Source organism: Cebidichthys violaceus, unplaced genomic scaffold (genome assembly GCF_023349555.1).
Source record: "Cebidichthys violaceus isolate CVI_PGR_0920_01 unplaced genomic scaffold, fCebVio1.0.p SCAF_31, whole genome shotgun sequence".
In the NCBI taxonomy this organism is placed as follows: Eukaryota; Metazoa; Chordata; class Actinopteri; order Perciformes; family Stichaeidae; genus Cebidichthys; species Cebidichthys violaceus.
The window spans coordinates 2,023,188-2,044,407 of record NW_027176495.1 but is presented as its reverse complement, the minus strand read 5'-3'; the positions used below and the strand labels follow the sequence as shown (position 1 = coordinate 2,044,407).

Here is a 21,220-nt window from a genome sequence, read left to right as displayed (position 1 = left end):
GAGGCGAAGCGGAGCATCCTCGCCTCCCGACAGATAAGCGTCTTCCTCGTGCTACTAAGGCTAACCTTGGAACTAGCGATAAGCAAACTGTCTGTTTACATTCCCCCTGAGACACAGACAGCAGCCAGGAACAAGACGGAGGAGATGGAGTGTGTGTGTGTGTGTGTGTGTGTGTGTGTGTTAAGACTGATACCAAAAGAACTCAAGTGGACTGGGCTCTCCCAGTGGTATGCAGCCATATTAGGTAGTGAAGTCGAGATGACCTGAGAAAGTGTGAGTTTGTGCTCACTCCTTCTCTCTTGTGCCGCCCGTCTCCCTCTGGTAGATAATTCACATGAGATGTTTGTTCATGCATGTGTGTGTGTGTGTGTGTGTGTGTGTGTGTGTGTGTGTGTGTGTGTGTGTGTCTTACCTTGCACTGCTAGGCCAGCTAGTCTGATCCCCTGCTCTACTGTGCAGTGGAGACGTCCGTCCAACACCTCCTTCTTCACCTGCAGGTAATACTGATACCTTGAGAGGAAGAAGTATGGAAAGAAAGAAGGGAAGACAGAGAGAGAGAGAGAAGAAAGAAAGCGTTATATTAAGATGAGATGATGGAGAGTGACACTGGCGTCAGAAATTAAATTTGACTTTTTATTCACGCCAGCCACTAGCAGGCTCTTGGGATGTCAATGTCTGTCGGTCAGTCCACCACTTTGGTCCAGACGGAAATATCTCAACAACCATTGGATGGATTGTGATGAAGTTTTGTACAGACGTCCGTGGCGCCCAGCGGATGAGTCATGATGACTGGTGATTTCCTCTTAACAACCACTGGGTGGATTGTTATTGTTATTCATGTCGCCCTCAGGATTAATTGAATTTATGACAAAATACCAGCAGATTATGACATTCCCATCAGTTTTGTGTTTAGTGCAGAGGTAAGCGTGCTAACACACTACATTATAATGGGGAACATGGTTAGGTATTACCCTTGCTACACATCAGCATCGTCACTGCGAACATATTAGCACGCTGGCTTTAGCCTTTAGCGGTGGCTACAGCAACTACAGCGACTGAAGACTCGTAGTCTTGCTGACACTTCACACCGCGGAGCCGTTCTACCAGCCGAACGGCACCACACATCTGACGAGCTGGGTGGTAGCATGGCCGCTCTTATTAGCTTTCAGGAACTCACCAGAATCTGGTTGGTGGTTCATGTTATTTTTCCAGCTAGCCACACTGTCTCTGAACACCACTTATATTAAATCGAGTTGGAAAACATGATGGGTCTCAGTTCAACACAAAGAAAGCAAGAAGAGTTGTGCTCAAGGCGTTGCACATTAGCAACAGAAGGATTGCAAACATCCAAAAGAGACACCACAGAGACGTACTCCTCTGCTTCTGGTTTGTGCAACAGAAAGTATGCGTCAAGACAGTATTGGCAACAGCGTTAGCCGTTTAAAACAATGCCAGAGAAGCCTGTTGCAGAATCCATGTGAGGAATGAGTGAATCACCTCCATTTGAAATACCAGTGAGTCATTTATGACTTGAGAGGAAAGCCAAATGTATACCAGTAGGGGCTAAACAAAACCATTTTATAGGTCTGTATGTTTTTGTCAAGTGACATGGAGCTGGCACTAATAAGGACCGAGTTTAATCCTAGGTAGGACCGACACAAGCTGGACAAAAGAGGAGTATTATAAAGTGAGGCAAACTGGGGACTCTGCACTGCGGTTCTGGGCAGTGGTGGCTTTGCCAAGCGTAAGCCGATATGATGACACAGTTCAGATTGTTGAGTCCACTTGCGTCGTTCACATATAATGTGGTAAAAAAGTCCCAAAACCCAGCGGCTGAAATACACTGAGCTCCTTCAGTTTCTGAGCTCCTTTTGTCCGCTGTTAGCCGCAGTCCAACTGGATGTTTGTCTTTTGGAGAATGGAGCGGCCACACAGGAGGAGAGAGAGAGAATCGTCAGGGTGACCGGGCTCAGCGGCGTAAAAACTCGCACACCGTTTCCTGTTTGTTGCCATGGTGAGTCTTTCCAATGTGGGCTGTGAGACACCTTTTCTGATGCACGCACACACACACACACACACACACACACACACACACACGGTCAGAGAGAGGGCTGTGAGTGCATTAGACAGTCCATGCCAGAGTACACAAACTTCTATGTGGGAGCTATACATGCTTAGCCATTCACTCTGTCACACACATACTAGTCTTCTTCCTCTGTCATCTCAGTTGTAGAAGAAGCTCTCACTGTTTATCTCCCTCTGAACTCAAGAGTCTCCTTTATGTTCTTTACATCTCTCGTGTTCATATTCTTCTTCACATTCCCTCCACCACCACCACCACTTCTTCTTCTTCTTCTTTTCTTTTTTGAGCTCCACTCAGCATACTCCCAGGCCTATAATCTGACCCCGCCCTCCTCCCTCACCCTGTCATTACACCCGTTGGCTAAGCTGCCATTCCGTTCCCGTGGCAACCCCTTAATTAGCCAACCCCAACCTCCGCGGCTGCAGCGGTGGGAGGAGCCTGATGCGGTGTGGAGGTGGAGGAGCCTCGCAGGAACACAAAACCCTTCCAATGATTGTGGACTTTGTTTTTACAAACTCTCCATGTTCTCCCAGCGCGCTCCGTACGGGGTCTGGAGAAATGTTGAGGTCGACGGCGGTTGCTTCTCATTCTGAGGTTCAATGATATCAACATGATGGTGTTTACATAAATATATATATATATATGTGTGTGAGGCCAGCAGCGGAGAGGTGGACGGTGAACTGGTTGCAATAACTATGAACGAGTGAAAGCGGGACAGTGAGAGGCAGCGAAGAGAACAACAAGGTTTTGATTGACAGTCTCAAAGGCTGGAGAGCACTCTCATAAATAAGGTGCATTAATGATTTTTCTTTATATGTGTCAAAAGCTTTAACATATAAATTACCGAAAGACATTAATCTAGGGACACAAAGTATATTAATGCAAGAACTCTGGTTTACTGGCGAGACAAATAATCAGATTTACCTCGAGAACTGTGAATGAAATAATTACTATTTTGTCCATATTTTCTCATTTTGGCTCACTTGTGACACGTTTGTCCTGTTTAATTACAGTATACCCACTGAAACAGACAGAGGTCACTTCATTAGTTTTAGTAGCAACTGTCAGTTTAGAGATATTCAACTGTAATAAGTTCATTAGATCGTTAGAAGATCCACCACAGTGAACATAGAGTTCAATGCAAGTTCAAAGTAAAGCCTGGAGTGATGCATGAGGCTTAAAACAACAGTGAAAGGCATCTGGAACATGTTTGTGTTTGAAATGATCCACATATAAAGTCCACATGCTGCATATTGAAGGCTTCAATTACAGGAAGATATGCATCCATCTAAATGTCTCAATATTATACAAAAATAAAAATAATCCTGTCCTCAAATATGTTAATACTTTGCAGACAATGATCAGAAGATAAGGGTCTACCTGTGGAAAGTCTTTATAATCCACATTTATTTGACCAGAGTACTCTGGAATCTGTCTGATCTACAGAACACAATGTCAAAAGCTTTCACGAGACGATTTCTTTGCTAGTTCAGCTTGAAATAGTTGGCAGTCATGTTTCAGTGCTGAAACTAATAAAACCAAACCCGTTTACATGGCTAGATACCAACAGAGAGAAGTGAGAAAACATGTGTGCATGTAATTCGGGTGAATCTATCCTTAGAAGAGTCGCTAAAAACAAATCAAATGTACGTAATTAACAACTTATTCATGTTCCGGGCACAAAGGCGTGCACATACGTGTCCACAAAGACGTCCTAATGATGACACACACCTGGCACGCATGTCCGACTGACATCACTATGCTGTAATAACAGGTGAACACACACACACACACACACACACACACACACACACAGACATGAGGCAGAGCTTTCCTCACTAAGAGTTACTTGTGACTTCCACCATGGCAGAGTGCTCTGCTGGCACTCCAGGCAGCCACACAGGCACAAAGGGCCCTTTATATGCCCACGCATGTTCAAGCCCGCCTCGAGACATGCTGCCAGATGTCCAAGTGGCCCGGACAACAAGCCTGCAAGCATATGTGCATGCATGCATGAATGTGTGTGTGTGTGTGTACATATGCTTCAGCCCCTCCACCACCACCTCTGCAGTGGGATGACCCTGACCACCCCCTCAACCCTGGATGGGTCCAGACAGCTTGTGTGGGAGGCAGGAGGATTTCACTTTGAAATGTGTTGAATCAGCAAGGGGCACAACAGAGTACAGCTGTGTGTGTGTGTGCGTGTGTGTGTGTGTGTGTGTGTGTGTGTGTGTGTGTGTGTGTGTGTGTGTGTGTGTGTGTGTGTGTGTGTGTGTGCGTGTGTGTGTTAGTGATAACTAGCTGAACAATGCTAGGATTTCAAGGCTGTTGGTGCTGCTAGCCTTGGGGGCTGCTGAGGCCAGCTGGCCTCGCTCCGGTCAACAGCTCTCTGTTTAGGTTCCTCACTTTCTCTCGCTGGGCCTCTTTAACCCTCCTTCATATCAGGGAGACAGAAGGAGCAGCAGCTTTCAAACACACACACACACACACACACACACACACACACACACACACACAAACACACACACACACACACACCTTCTGCACGATGTGTGTGTGTGTAGTAAAACGGATCAAATCCAAAGAGGTTATTTTCACAAAGAAAAATAGAAGGAGGTGGTACAGGATATCTACTTACAAGTGAGTAGTTTATGGGAGGCAGTCTGGGATTAGTACACAAAGCAGTTTGGGGGTCAAACACGGTGCAACCTACTCTGGATGATACACACACACATCCACACACACACACACACACACACACACACACACACACACACATACATGCATGCATAGACATACACACAGATACAGTCCAGTTGGTTGTGACCAGTAAGGCATTACTCTGATATATATATGTTTACATGGATTATTCTGGCTAGAAATGCACCCGACAGATACTGTTACAAAGTCAGAGTTCATCCTCCAGTGTTCAACTTCAAATAAAAAAAGAAACAAATAAATAAATAAATAGAGTTTTAGTGCACTTACCAGCAGCATTTATCCGCAGATAGCAGCGTCCCCTTGTTTCTGAGAGACAACGACAATGTGTAAACTTAAAAACTAAATTAACAATGTATTTTTTAGTGCAGTGGCTTTCCCTGATGTAGGCTCAGTGAAATACTGTCATAAATAAGTAATCCGTCTCGTCAGCACAGGCCAATGCCAATTACCTCAAATCGACACCACATGCAGAAACTTGTGTGTTAGAAAACATGGTTAAAAACTCTACGTTTTTACAAAAACATAACCTGACAACAATCGTGAAGGACTCCACAAAGTGTGTCTTGCAGCAATAACTGCATCTATGAGCCTAATGGCCTCAACGTCACGGAGAACAGTGTTTACATGGGCTCCAGCTGTGCTGCAGCACTGCCTTAATTGCTTGATAACTGGATTATTGGTGTAAATATGTAGCCCCCCCCCCCCCACCACACACACACACACACACACACACACACACACACACACACACACACACACACACACACACACACACACACACACACACACACACACACACACACAAGCCCCCTACTTTGTGTCATTTTCACAGCTGCATAAAGAGACGGAGAGAGGGAAAGAGAAACAGATGAATGGATGGACAGGAAGAGAGGGAGATCTAGTATCAGGTTACGCATCAGTCAAACCCTGAACTTCAAAGACCTGACCACATAATAAAACTCACATTACTTTCTCAGTAAATCTCATTTACTCAGAGGGAGGCTGAGTCAACACTCCGTCTTTCTGCTTTCTGGCAAGAAGTGGAGATGAATTTCTTTGTTTTCTTTTCTAACTTCTGTTGCTGTTAAAATGAACAGAAGACCAACGGATCAGTTGGTAACAAACATTTTAAAGTCAATAAAGTTTGATGAAGCATTTTAATTTTAAAAGTAACTTTTAAAAAAAGAAAGGGTTTTGTGAAACAGTAAATCAAATCCACTCACTCCTACGCCGTTTCAGCTCACCAGCACAAACACACTGTTCTATGCGGACACATGAATGTGTGTGAGCTACAGCAGAAACCACATAAATAACAAGGTGCAACCCCAAAGCCAAGAGTCGCTGCCAAACTTTTACTTTCTCAAACGCCACTCGTCTCCCTTTTTGCCTCCGTCATTCCTTCCCTGAGTCCTTCCCTCCCCCCCCCCTTCACCAGACCAGGTGTGTAAGGAAAAACAAAAGACCTGCTTCACTGGATCTGACCCGAATCAACCGAAGCTCATTAAATGATCTATATTTTAAGAAAGAGGGTCATCAGCTGCAACGGTCATCATTCCCACGCATCGATGGAGTCCTCAGAGGAAAGGAAGCAGCAAAGAATGATTTTAAAGACTTTTTCAAACCCTGCGTGATTTTAAAAAAAAAGTGTGTTTTGAACTTCATCAAAAAAAGTTGTGAAGATTGTTTTCGACTTGATGTGAAGAAAAGGGGGAGGGGTGTTTGTGAACAGCTTGCCTCCGGGAGCGTGTGTGTTCTTACAATGTGGTGTATTGTGACTAACTCTTCTGACAGGGCTGCAGCTGGCTTCTGAGAGGATTCTTTGGAGCAGTGTGCGAGGTGTGCGAGGTGTGTGTGTGCGTATGTGTGTGTTTTATAAACCAGACATCCCCCCCCCAACACACACACACACACACACACACACACACACACACACACACACACACACACACCCCAGCCCCCTTTACCCCCAGCACTTCTGCTGGGAGGAATGTGTGGTCCGCCTCCTACGCTGGACGGCTGTGCCAACATTCCTGACAAACAAAAAAAGAGAAAGAGGGAAAGAAAGGAGGAGGACGAAGGGACGGAGAGAAAAGAGAGAAGAAATGTGGGACTGGAGTGATATGGAGATCTGCTCTTGATAAAGGAGCAGGAGTGACACTATGTAGAGGGATTGTAAGAGAAAGAGAGGGGGCTTGAGAAAAGAGGCGACCATTGTTCCCTAAATTGCCCCTAAGGCCCCATCATAACCCCTCCAACCCCATAACCCCCATATACACACACACACACACACACACTCACACACTCACACACTCACACACACCAAAAAAGCCTGCAGGGGTTTCCTGGAAAACCATCCCTTTACCAGAGAAGACCCTGACTTCTGTATAACAAACCTGCGGACACACACACACACACACACACACACACACACACACACACACACACTCGCAGTGAGTGTCAGAGTATTGGGCCAGTCTGTGAGACACGATGATTTCATTATTTTTGAAAATTATTTTGAAACACAGTAACAGCATGTCCAGTCCCGCCTCTCAACAAAGCAAGGAAATTCAGCAGTAAATGGTGAACACACACACACACACACACACACACACACACACACACACACACAGACAGACACAGACACAGACAGACACACACCTTAAAACTAAATCTAGCGTCAAAACATCAAGCTGTGACCTGAAATCGACCTTTCCCACATCCAGCAAAGCAGAAGCAGCAAATTCAGCAGCTCAGTGCGAAGCAGACCTGCGGGGTGTGTGTGTGTGTGTGTGTGTGTGTGTGTGTGTGTGTGTCTGCGTGTGTGTGAGTGTGAGAAGGAATCTGAGATGGCAGACTGTCCACTACACGCTGACCGCTGGATGCCCTTTTCACAGCTAGCGAAGGTGTTCATTCACACTCTTTCTCACACTCACAGTGATGATCAGACTGAAACAATTCGTCGATCTCATCTCCAACCTCACGCCTGACGCCTGAGCCCACCTGCTAAGCTGTGATCGGTCGCCTGACACAGCCATGAGCGGACACACTACTGGACAGCGGTGTCGTCGTTCTCGTAGGACAGTGAAGACTAGACTGTGTTGGTGTCTGACATTTACAAACTGGAAGTGGTGTTTGGAGACCGTTTACCTGGTGGCTTCTTGCTCCAGCCGGGAAACACTGGGCACGTAGAACATCACTCCGAAGAAGAGCAGTGGCTCGTTGCCAAACTTGTCCAGCTGCTTCTTGAGGGGTTTCTCCAGCTCCACCCAGCGATGGGCCGGGGCCTGGGTCTTTCCTTGGAACCACAGCCCGAAGTAATGGGTCTGCAGCCGGAGGGAGAGACAAGAGGGAGGAGGTCAGTGCGGCGCAAAAGGTCACGGGACGGAGAGATGACGGAAAAGGAAACGGGACAGGGGAGGTGGGATGAGGAGGAAACAAAGAAAGGATGAGTTACGTAAGCTGGAGAGAGATAAAGAGGGGGGAGAACAACAACATGGGGAGGCAGGAGGGGTGTGGAGGAAATGGCAGTGAATGGGAGAGACCGTGGATTGAGGGAAATCGGAAATTAGTTGAGAAATACTTTGAGCAGAGCAGAGAGGAGATTAGTGAACAGCTGAAATACAACAAGCACATATTACTCCTTCAAATCTGATCAAACCTTTGACGTCAACTCCATTAAACGTTAATATTAGACCGGACCTACCCCGGGACAACAGGCAGTGATCTTATCTCTCACTGAATCTCAATAAAAACTAAGTCTCTCGTCTATTACTTTATCTACACATTCATATGCTATTTGAACATGAAACACAACGCAGCTGAATAAACAGCAGAAACAACATTCACAGATAACGACTCAGGCCTCTTCAAATGAAACATGCTGGACTGATTACACACTGGTCCAAACAAGAGCGCGGTGAAGCAGATGAGATCCAAAGTGCTGCAACTAGTGTGGACCGCAAGAATCAGCAATTATCTCAACGTGGACTAAGACTAGCGGCTTGTTTTGGCAACTTGACTTTCACTGTTTCTGGTGTTCCAGATGCTAAACATCCTATAGAAGGGTAGGTTTCAACATCCTGGTGCTTTAATGGGACTTTGACATGATTCACTCATCAAAACAAAGTGCTGAAGCCTCTCAAATGTACCGGCAACACGACACTGCTGCCATTTGCAGTGTGTGTGTGTGTGAGCAGCGCTCTTTTGTGAAACGGGCCCCCGACCTGAGATTGTCTCCGAAATAAAAGATTCCACAAAAGTTTGTCAAACCATTTTTTTTTTTTTTTTTAGACCCACACAACTCACGGCCAGCCCTGTAATTTAGAACAACACAATGACGCTTCATCGCTGTGCGTGCGTGTCATATCACGAAGAGGTAAGCACACCTGTTCTGTCTGCGTGCTTTGTCTCTACTGTGATGAAAGTTGTAAAGCTGCAGCTGCAAGAGCGCACGCACACACACACACACACACACACACACACACACACACACACACACACACACACACACACACACACAAGGCCTCAGGTACATCAATAAAGATGAAAACAACAAATGCAGATGGACACACACACGCTCTGAAAGTGTCCTCAAATGGTGAGCATGCATGGGGGCAGACGCCGGCTGAAGCTTAGGCGTCACATCAGCTTATTTATAACATCGCTGACACCTGGCAAATACCGCAACACGGCGTGAGTACGCACATGTACACCGCTCCTCCGTCTCACTTTGTCAATCAGTCTTCAACCAAACACACATTCACCCTCCAATCTGTGAACACACTGGCCTCACGCACACGCAAAACAACTGCATCTGCAAACAACAGGCCCCGTGCAGCGCTACATACCTGTGTGAGTACAGAGCAAGGTGGTGCTTAAAGCCTGGATGTAGGAAATGTGAAGAGAAAGAAAGGGATGAGAGGAAACACACAGAGAAAGCATGGACGGGGGGGGGGGGGGGGAGCAGGATCTCTTTCTTCTGCACAGAAAAGAGGACAGAGGTAGACACGCCTCGTTAGAGACAGACAAGGACCCCCAGGAAGGGGACAGCAGAGGGCAGGGAGACACACAGGGTGTCTGGAGAGACGCGTGGCCATCACACACACACACACACACACACACACACACACACACACACACACACACACACACACACACACACACACAGACAGACAGACAGACAGACAGACAGGGATTTCCTTTTGCTTGATTACCAAACAAATGACTCGATTGATTTTCCAGAGAAGGAAGAATATTGTGACACTATGTAGTTTCCATATTGCCCAACCCTACTAATATCAATACTCATGCGTTGAAGCTGACAGCGGATGATATGTTATATCAGCATTAAACACCATGACAATTCAATCCTTTGTAAAACCCTAAAAATGTCAACGTGTCCCTCAGCATTGTGTTCTGTGATACGGTGATAGAACCTCTCCAACACTTGACATGTGCTTCTACAAGGTTAGCAGCTCCTCATCTCGCCTTTACGTGTTTGAATGAATAAATGATACAGAACTGATACGAAAACTGAAAAATGTTCCTGATTGCAAGCAGCTATCAGCTGACATTTCATGGACGTGGGTCACATAACGAAAGAGTCCTCCTCACCTCCCGCAGCTCCAGCCTCTGGGCCACCGCCTCCAGACATTCCTGTCCCGTACTCTCCACTGACAGAGTGCATTCGATCACAGTGCTGTCCAGCAGGCGAATCCGTGTCACAAAGTAGTTCTTGCTCAGGACGTTGTAGCGCCGCGTGCGCCGCAGCTTCAGCCGGAAGGGCATGGCTGGCAGGAAGTCACGGCTGAGTCTCAAAAGGGTCAAAAGTCACTTGGGAGCGAGCGAGCAGGGAGCGGGGTGGGCAGGCTCTATGACCTGGCCGCTGCCCTCCTCACTCTTGCGCGACGCCAGCCGCACCACCGGGTGGAAAGATGCACCCTGGCAAGGCTCTGGCCCATTCCCAAAGATGTCCGGAGGGGAGGAGGAGGAGGACGATGAGGAAGAAGAGGATGAACGGGTGCTGCAAGGAGAGACGGAAAAAAAAGAGATGGATTAGTCAACTAGAGTCTTTTCAAACGTTCACCTATGAGCCGAACAGGAAAACTCCATGTCGCTCTCCCTCATATCAAACCTTTCAACATCATATTTTCCACCAACCTCCTATAAACAACAGACGCACAAAAAAAACAACAGACGAGTCTGCTCAGAATCACCGGCGAAAACAGCAGCAGCAGCAGCAGCGCTGCCACAATGTTAGCAGAGGCAGGAATCACACGGTAGCAGACGGCTTCATCCTATAGTTATGGCAGTCTCTCTCTCTCTCTCTCTCTCTCTCTCTCTCTCCATGAGGCCCAGCGTCGGGCAAAGCTGGGAGACAGAGGCAGAGATGTAAGGCTATGGATGAATGGACATCAAACAGCCGAGCGCAGACATCCATCTGAACTCGGCAGCTGGCTTTGAGGAACTAATGGAGCTCCTAAGTCTCATATCTGCCTGTGTGGGAGGCCTCTCCTTTCCTTTTTATCTCCCCTCTACTTCTCTCTGCCCGACAGACAGCAGCACAGTGCCAGACATTGAAGCGTACAGCGTTGTAGTGTGTAGGATCACACACACACACACACACACACACACACACACACACACACACACACACACACACACACACACACACACACACACACACACACACACACACACACACACACACACACACACACACACACACACACGCTGGTGGCACAGATGCTTTCACAGACGCACTGTTTGTCAGCCACTGCCACGAAAACAGAAAATGACAATTTATGTTGTCAATAAGAAACTCATAAAACTGTTAATTACTCCAACAAAAGTTCAACGTTACGAGGAAAGCAAGCCAACACACACACACACACACACACACACACACACACACACACACACACACACACACACACACACACACACACACACACACACACACACAGTGGTTTTAAGGTTGAGGCAGGTCTTTGGGGAACACTTTGAACACATCTCTGGGTTAGACATCAGTTCTTAACTTTCATGTCTTTGACGAGGACATAGCTTTGAAGTAAAGCGCACACAAACAGTATATTTACTATATTTATATAGTCATATTTCTAGTATACCGTGTACATGTAGTACGCAACACTAAGGCAAACCACGAAAACCTTTCTCCCAACCTGAGCCACCAAGGAATGATGCTGATCTTGTCAACGGAAATTAATTCAGATTGCTAAAAGCGGTGTAATTTTAAGGGTGGTGGCCACTTTGTAGCCTTGCTAGACAGGAACTACTATACACCACAAAACCAAAAAGGGAAAAAACACAACCTCTTCTCCATAACAAAACTGGCAAACCATTATAAAAACATCAGGAAGTGCATGAAAATGAAATAAATGGCTGCAAGAGAGGGAAAAAACACGTGAACAATGAAAAGACCAAAATACAGCACGACAATGCTCCAGTGATCAGGAGAGGAGAAAGAGGGGGGGAGGAGTAGAGAGGGACGAGGAGGAGGAGTATAGATGGAGTGGATGTGTTGCTTCTTGTCCCGGGCTTCAGCAATGTGCTGTTGATAGTCAGCTTGGACCCCGGCCCAGATTCCTCTCTGCCCTGACTGGAAAAACAGAGCACACCTGACGCAAGTATGCACCACAAGGAGGGAAAGTGTGTGTGTGTGTGTGTGTGTGTGTGTGTGTGTGTGTGTGTGTGTGTGTGTGTGTGTGTGTGTGTGTGTGTGTGTGTCCGTGGGAGTGTGTGTGTGTGTGTGTGTGTGTGATAAGGCTGAGTGAGCGGGAGAGAAAAGACACAAGCGAGCGAGTCTTGAATGAAAAGGCTACAAACTGCTGACTTACAGCCGTGTTGTTTGGTTCCGTTTGAATCACGCTCGTCTTTTGTAACAGCCGAGCCCCTTTGGAAGCCGTAACGCATTCCTTACTCCTGAATTCATGTGAGACAGCTCACTGTAAGTGGCATCATCCTGGGTTCTGTTTTTTTGTTATTGGGCGTTCATGCCAACACACACACACACACACACACACACACACACACACACACACACACACAGCAAGCCACAGCAAGTGAATAATTGGGCTACACTGGGTGAGTGAAATAACTTTAGGATATGTGATCCCACTCGCCACCTGACCCAGACCACAGCCCCTCTGGCCCTGCCCTCGGGCTCGGGCTTAGGGGAAGTGACATCACAGGTTGGCGGTAAAACCTCCCCAAAAACGCCTCAAGAGACATTCCCAAGCTCTGCAGGGTCACCGTCAACAAGCCTACAGACGCAGATAAACACACAGGGACACAAATAAAGACGCATACTTTCACTGTGTAGTGTACAAACATAGACATGCATGAACAGAGCGCACCACACACACACACACACACACACACACACACACACACACACACACACACACACACACACACACACACACACACACACACACACACCAGGTTCGTCAGAGGTTAGCCAAAGGACCAGACAGCAGTTAGTGCAACTCTAAACTAGTAATCAGTGGCAAGGTTGGAAGTGTGTGGTTGAGTAAAACCAGACAGACAGACAGACAGACAATAGCCGAGGACCGATCCCTCTCCTCCACACACAAAAGAAGCGCTGCCTCAACGCCGCTACGGCGCTAGAGCAACATTCTCTCCCGACCTTCGTGTTTATTTCCAGCGTGCAAAAAAAAAGCGGCGTACACGTATATGAATTTGCACATTGTAATTTTGTGGCGTGGAGAAAACGAGAGGGAAAAGTGAGGGAAGAGAGTTGTTTTTCTTTTTCAGGATAGCGAGCTTTGGCTAAATATATCTGAAACCATTCCGGCACATTGTTGTGCTTCTTCTTCATCCCCTCCAGACCGGTGTGGTCAGGGGCATGAAGGTGGAAATAGAAAAGACAGGAGGACCTTTTTTTAACCTCGTATGCTTTAACCACATTACCACAAGTAGATCAAGGTGAGCACATCAGATACGTCCCACCTCTCAGACCTGGATGCTCTGAACTGAACACTACACTGAGTGTGTCTAACAGAACACGGTGCTGTCTGTATTGTTCACCTAGCTTTTAGCTTTATAACATTTCAATTGTTTATGATACGAAGTAAATAAGTAGATTCCAGAATGTTTTAATTAGTGTAGTTGCTGAACGGTCTTTGGCTGACACAAAGAGAGGTCAATCATCATAGACAGTCGGTTTTTTTACATGTTTTACATGTTTTTTTACAGTGTTTTATAGTAACACCAATATAGCGTGTAAAGAGTTTGGTGGTCTTTTCTTTTATCCCTAAAACAAAACAGGAGCGAAAGTGTAAAGAAACGATGAAACTGTGTGTTTATCTGTTCATTAGCTGCAGCCATTAGCATGTCCAGCACTACCAACAGTATGTTACAGCACAACATGAACTACCTGGGTTTACAACAGGAGTTTGTTGGGTTACAGGCTACCTTTTAAAAAAAAAGTCCTCTTCACAACTAGCACACATGTAGTGATTCTCCTCAGGGTAGAGGAAGCTCCTGGATGCCAGCGTAGCAGAGCTATGAATTGGTAACTCTTCCCCACTTGTTGTTGTAAACTGCACGCCGTGCCGTACGGGAACTGAGAGCTTGACAGGTGTTGCAACAGTGACTAATGGGGCCGGGGTTTAACAGTCAGTTGATGTTACGAGTTGACAGCTGACAAAAGACGGATATAACAATCAGGTAAATAACCATGTTGACACAGGTTTCACCCTCAGGCTGTGATGTTTTGCAGCCAGTCATCCTTCTGCTCCAGTCAGGTTCAATTCAGCAAAGACACGGGAGAATTAACCAAACTGTGGCAAACAACCACAGACGCAGCATTACGCAAGAAAACAGCTTTTCATCTGCAGGTAAAATCACCTAAAAATCACCTAAAATAACGACTTCGACACCGACTCAAAGACTAGTACATATTCCCAAGCATCGGCACGGTAACGGAGCCGCCGGTCTGTGTGCTCCGTCTCTCTCAGGGCAGCCCGTCTGTCACTTTGCTCCATTCACGTCCACACAATAGCGGGAACAAAACAGCACTTTGTCGCCTACTGCTAAGACCATTAGACGCAGTCCGCCGAGAGCCGAGGACGCAAGCGTAGCGTGTGTAACTCAATCAATCGGACCTCTGATGCTTGTCCCCGTCTGAAATACCAACACCACCCTCCGTCCTCCTCCCCTCCTGCTACACATGAGCGCTGGAGCAAAACAAAGGGGTTAAGTGGTTCACAGCTCGTAACTACTCTTCCTCCGGCGGCCCCTCTTTACGAGCTGAAACCAGGCCTGGGTCACGTAGGAGGAGTTCTAATCAAAGATCATTTAAAGTCAATGTGCTCAGGATGCTTCTCCTGACAACAGAAACACATGGTATTGATATTTAAATCTGCAGACTCTTTGTTCTACTGCATGTACTGTGTGTATCTAAGAACATCTTCTCCCAAACAGCCAGATTTGATCTTATGTTTCCAAAAAGAATGAATTCTTCTTAGGACTTTGATCCTCTGTTGCCCCACTGGTTTACCATGGAACCAGGACGAGCTCTCTGGTGAGATGTTTTGGGGCAGTGAGGCTGTGAAGTCTGCACACGTTCCTGGATGCTGGTCTGAGGAGCAGCAGGTACTGGGAGCTGACCCTGGATCACACTTGACCTGACTGAACCTTGCTGCCCGATCCACTGGGCAGTGAAACACAGACGGTGTCATCTTTTGCTAAATGAGAAAAAGGCCCAAACAGGAGATGAACATGCCTCCGCTGAACAATTGTTCTCCCAGCATGCCTCAGGGGCAGAAGGACTCACCATCAGGGCCCTCTGTTATCTGACTCTCTGGCCATGCATGTTTCTGTCTGAGCGTGTGTGTGTGTGTGTGTGTGTGTGTGTGTGTGTGTGTGTGTGTGTGTGTGTTTTCATTCTTTAAAAAAAACAAAAACACACACAGAAGACCTTTACTCGATTCAAAGGAATGGACTTTCCATTATATACTTTATGCTTGCTTAAAGTATATGTGTGTGTGTGCACGCGCACACACACACTCACACACACACACACACACACACACACTACTGTCTGTCACACACAAACATTAGCAGCTGCAAACAGATGGTGGAGCCAGGCGGTCAGACAGTGTGTTTCTAACAAGCGCATCTGTTTCCTCACTTTCCAGCTCTCTCTCTCTCTCTCTCTCTCAAAAGACACAAACACACACACTACTACATGAGAGCACAGGGACGGTTACAAACACACAACGCAGAGTGTTCGCACAGAGGTGACATCCAGACAGTGAAGGAGCCTCGTCTGTAGCTTGACACAGTCTCTCTCTCTCTCTCTCTCTCTCTCTCTCTCTCTCTCTCTCCCCTTCACTGTCTCCCCATCTATCTCCATCACACACACACACACACACACACACACACACACACTTCTGCACAGATCAAGGGGTTAAACTGGGGCTAGAAATCATCAAAGCCTCACTTAGAGGTTAAACAAAACTCCCATACATTTGAGTTTACAGACTGTGAATATGTGCTACCATCAAACAACAACTGTTCTGAAATCATACACGATATCTTCCATTTAGACGATAGCTTTGTACCCTCCTGTGCAAGAAGAGGCGTCTCTTCACATTGTGTTGAAGAAGATGGAGTTCATATATTTTGGCAAAAACAGAAGGTCTGTGTCGTGCATTAGGGATGCATAACAAAGCTGAATGATGTGATTATTGATAGTGAGTGTGTCTGACAGCATGCACACCCACACATGTTGTTCTAGAAAAGGAACTGCAGGAATATAATGGAGATACATGTTCTGGGGCTGCAGTGCTGTGCCACAGCTGACAGTAATAGAGGGAATGCTTCAGGCCGGCATAGCCATCGAAACACCGTCACTGGAACATGAAGAGGGAGACGATCAAAGAGGGACACAGCTGAACACAGTGGCTGGTTTTCCAAACCAACAATGACGTAGCGCTGCCGACTCATCCTGTGGCAGGGAAAACCGGAGATTGATGACATGGAAGGCAAGGAGATTTTGGAGATAGGATAGAGAGAAAGAGAACAGCGAGTGTCCCGACACCCGGTTGAGAAAATAAAGGCTCAAGATAAGCGAGGGTATGTGGAACGGGGCACACAGGGGAGAAGAAGTGCATCACCGGGGTTTCTCAGGCTCTTATCATGTTGGTACAGTTGGTCAGGACGAGGAGGGGGGGGGGGGGGGGGGGTGGGCTGAAGGGAGGATGGAGCGAGGGAGTGACGGAGAGCGAGGCCGATAGCGGAGGCTCTCTCCACCTCAACAACAGAAACACAGGACCGTCAAGCGTCGGGCCACCGCGTCTGCTCCAGCCAAACCGCGGCGCTGTTCACATTTTCCATGCCCCCTCCTCCTGGGAACCACATCACACTCACACCACCATACGCACAAACTCCAGACACACATGCTCAATCACCAGAAAGCCACCGAGCGTTTTCTCACAGCGGAACCCAGAGGCACCAGCACCAACGGGGAGACCTCAAACAGCACCGGGTTTACGGGCCTGTGAAAGCAGCAACAGTTTGCTACTGCTTACATCCGGCTGTACACAACACAACTCACACACTTTAACCGGAGATCAAATGGAAAATGTCTCCGCTTGACGCTCTATAAGGAGAAAAGAGAAGCGGGCTGAATCACATACACACTTCCTCTCAAAATACTCAAAAGTCATGTTTCTAAACTTTTGGGTCTGATGGGAGAGCGAGGGCTCTGACCCTTTTTTTTAAGGGGGCGGGGCCAGCAGCGATTGACTAGCACCTGGAAGGTGCCTATGGTGGAGTGTGGGAGAGTTGGGCAAGTCGCAGCATGCCGTCTGCTCTGTTGTTGAGAGCACAGCACTTACACAACAGCATCTCCAGTCTCAGTGCACTCAAACACACACAAGCTGCCGACTACAGTCACAGACGTGAACCCAGTCTGCACATTACGGTGTTTCATATTATTAGTGGGACTTCTTTATGAATATGTTTTTAATTCATGCTTATTTATTATTTAAAGTGCCCGTCACAATTCCCTACAGCCAAAGCTGACATCTTGCTGCTTGTTTGTGTGAACAACAGTCAAAATACAGAAATATATTTAATTTACAATGATGAAAATAGGAAACCCTCACATTGGAGAAGATAAAAACCACCACATTATAAATATTAAACAATCCATTTCTGAGAAATGTGCTTATTATTCATTTAGAAAACCTCAATGTTTATAATATCTCAACACAGGATTTCATCCCGCTATCAATCGACAGACGATCAGTGATCACCCGGCCTTATTAAAGGGTTCAGGATGATAAACCGTTGCATCACAACAACGTCATATCTTTCTTTCATTCATTCAAGAAAGGTCACCACCTTTCCTCTGCAGAAGGACAAGATAACACAACGAGACTGAAGGAACCCTGTACACTTCTGACAACAACAACAACCCGTTCTCCCTCCCTCTCTCCCTGACCACGGTGAGAGGTAGGTCTGCCCCTCAGAGCAGCCGAACGGCCTCATGACCACTGACTTATGACACGGTTCCTTTTCTATGCAGGCTGCATTATGCAGCAAACACTCTCACCATGCTGCACATAAACCAAACGTGCCTTTGGGGTGTAGAAACTTCCTCTTTTGTTTTCAAATGAGACAGAACAGAACATGGACGGCAGGAATTAAAAACATATATTAAGATATTTAACGCCTCGTCCTCTCGAACAAGCCTCACCTGAGGGGACGAGAAGCTTGGATGAAGGCGGAGCCTACGACTCTGACTTCCGGTCCTTTAAATTCTCCACCAGTGTTTTAAAAGTGGTGTGTGCTCCCAAGCCACTTGCTCTGGCACCATATAATTTACACAGCATGCCTTTGAGCTTATAAAGACAGCCAGATGTGTGTGTGTGTGTGTGTGTGTGTGTGTGTGTGTGTGTGTATGGCCTACGCCTCCTGCAGCTATGCTATATTTGCCCTTACAGAGCTCTCCTCTCTCTTTGTTTTACAGTAGTGGATGGTAGTCCAAGCTGCATGTCCAAACACATCTTTTAACATACTCTCACGCAAACACGCATGCTCGGTGCGCACGCACAGGGTGTGAGCAGGGCAAACAAAAAGTGATAATGACATCATCAGCCAGGCTCATTTAACCCATCACCTAAAAACCAGAAGTCACCTCTGAGACGCACGCGCCTGAGCTACTCTATGCACTGTCCACTAAAAACCAGGTCAGCCAGCTTCTGTTGATGCAGGTAGTTTTCAGTGTACACAGGTAGTAGTACTAGTAGTACTAGTACTAGTAGTACTAGTAGGATGTAGAGCATCCAGGTGGTGTAAACTTTGCCTGGCATGTGCGCATTTGCCTCCCCAAGAGAAGTCTACAGTGGATCCTAAGGGGAGGGTCCTGCAGAGGGCTCCATAAAGTACCTTTAAGACTATTAATACGGGTTCGGGTTCGGTTAGGCCTGAACTGAATGTTTGAGGCTGTTCTGATTGGAGGTGTAGCTTCACACCGTCACCTGCAGGTTGTTTAGTTCTTCAGTTAGTCCGCATCCTATCGAGAGGAGGAGGATCAGGGACCCGGTGTGTGTTTTAATGTGTGTTTATCTGGAGGAGGACCGGGGGGGGGTTTAGCATGAGAGTATTTGGGATCCCTGTCTGCCCTACGTGGCCCAGCCGTTCGGCCTACATTGGCTCGTTGAGGCTCAGAAAGCTTCTCCTCTACTCCAACAATGTCTCGAGGTTTTGGAGACAACAGAACGCATCACGCACGTCTCTCCTGGAGGAGGTTGATTTAGTTATTTTTGCAATAAGTCAACTCACCCGGAGTCCTGCTCTACATGCCGCGTTCTGCTCCCCTCGCTGGAGAAACTCCGCTTCGCTCGAAGGCGCTGAAGCTCACAGCGAGCAGAGAATATTCCTCATGTCGGTTTGTTCCTCTCGGAGTAGAGTCCCGGTGCAGAAGAACGGAACCTCAAAGAGAAGAAGAACCACACGAGCGCAACAAAGTAGCAAACTCTCTCCTGTCACTGCTTCACCTCCCACCTTTTGTTTTAGTCCGTTTGCTTTGTTTTTGTTTTTTTCGCGGAGCACAAAAGTCATAAAAAAAACAAAAATACAGTTAGACAAAGTCTCTTAACTGGGTCGTGGTCTTCCTCTCGCGTCCAGGACTTCGGTATGTTTATAGTAGTGGTCCCTCAGCCCAATGGAGGCGTTCAGGACCGGGGCAGAGAGTACCACACGCTGCATTCAAGAGCAGCGGGAAACGTGGGGATCTCAGTGTAAGGAGGCGTAAAGCGATGGCTCGGGACCCTCTTAAAGGGTCGCATAAGAAACCCCAAGGAGCCACAAGAGGATAAAGGATAGCAAGGAAGAAAATACATGTTTGTGAATGTATTGGATTTTCATACTTTTCTTTGCTTCATTGGTAATTAATGGGTATTGTTTTGGCTTTGCCTGCAAATTAGCCTCAGGAAAAAGGCTAAAATAAGGACATCCCCATGTAGGCTGTAGGCGTATACATCAGCACAACTCCCTGCTGTTAATTGGTCAAAAGAAATAAAACAAAACAAAAGGCTATAGTGGAAAAATATGAAGGCCCGAACATGTTCATTATCTTCACTAAAACAATTTAAAAGTGCGGAAAAAAAACCTACATAGAGTAGAGCTCAAAAGTCGCAGCCACGGCGAGGACCGTGAAGGCAGCATTCGGTCCAGATGCCGTCCCCTCCGCTCTGACATCAGACCGGAGGAATCTGAGGAATGCTGGGCTCCTGGGAGAAGTCCTCCTCGTTTAATGGTTTTACGGGGGCCACAGAGGTGACTAAACGTCGAACAAAGGAGGTCCCCTCACATATTTATGTCCCCCCCTTTGTGCCTTTTGGCCGGGGATGAGTTACAGCCACGGTGGGGCAATTTATTTGCATAACATACATTTTTACAACATGTAGTAGGTTATGCATAGGCACATTTATTTCAAACGATATATAGTTTATTTTTAATACTTTTATGTGAATTTACAGAAGGTTGTAGTATATCATATGTGGTCCATATGTCCCTGGTTCACGCTGGTGCTGCCAAAAAATGACATTTTCTGATTCATATTTTAACCTTTATTTAACTTTTTAGTTCTATATCTCCTTACAAAATGTGTGTTAAGCCTCCACATTACAAAATAGTTCCTGATTAGTCAGACAGCATCACTATGTTCAGTCCAACAAACATCTTGAAATCAGGCTCATGTCTAATAAACCTCTACTCTCAGTGGTGGGTTTGTCCCTGAGGTAGTTGTAGTAGTTTTAGTACAACAGTAAAGTGGTTAAGACATGTTGTATATATGGTCGTACATAGTGATAATAGTTTGTTTGCTGTCTATTTTTATACCTTAAACTGAAACAAATC

At 46.6% G+C, this 21,220-nt stretch overlaps 1 protein-coding gene across 2 annotated transcripts in view; it reads right to left on the bottom strand.

The window, feature by feature from the left end:
• LOC137882292 (tyrosine-protein phosphatase non-receptor type 14-like) overlaps positions 1 to 20,008 on the bottom strand; it is a 33,470-nt gene extending 13,462 nt beyond the window's left edge. The window contains exons 1-5 of one of the 2 annotated variants that reach the window (XM_068724517.1): positions 19,643 to 20,008; positions 10,418 to 10,826; positions 7,952 to 8,127; positions 5,072 to 5,110; positions 413 to 510 (exon numbers count right to left, since the gene is read on the bottom strand). In XM_068724517.1, coding sequence (XP_068580618.1) covers positions 413 to 510; positions 5,072 to 5,110; positions 7,952 to 8,127; positions 10,418 to 10,591 — 487 coding nt within the window. In that variant the 5' untranslated portion in view covers positions 10,592 to 10,826; positions 19,643 to 20,008. The remainder of the gene's footprint in view (positions 1 to 412; positions 511 to 5,071; positions 5,111 to 7,951; positions 8,128 to 10,417; positions 10,827 to 19,642) is intronic. The other variant, XM_068724518.1, reaches the window with a different exon arrangement.
• Between the last annotated feature and the right edge of the window lie 1,212 nt (positions 20,009 to 21,220).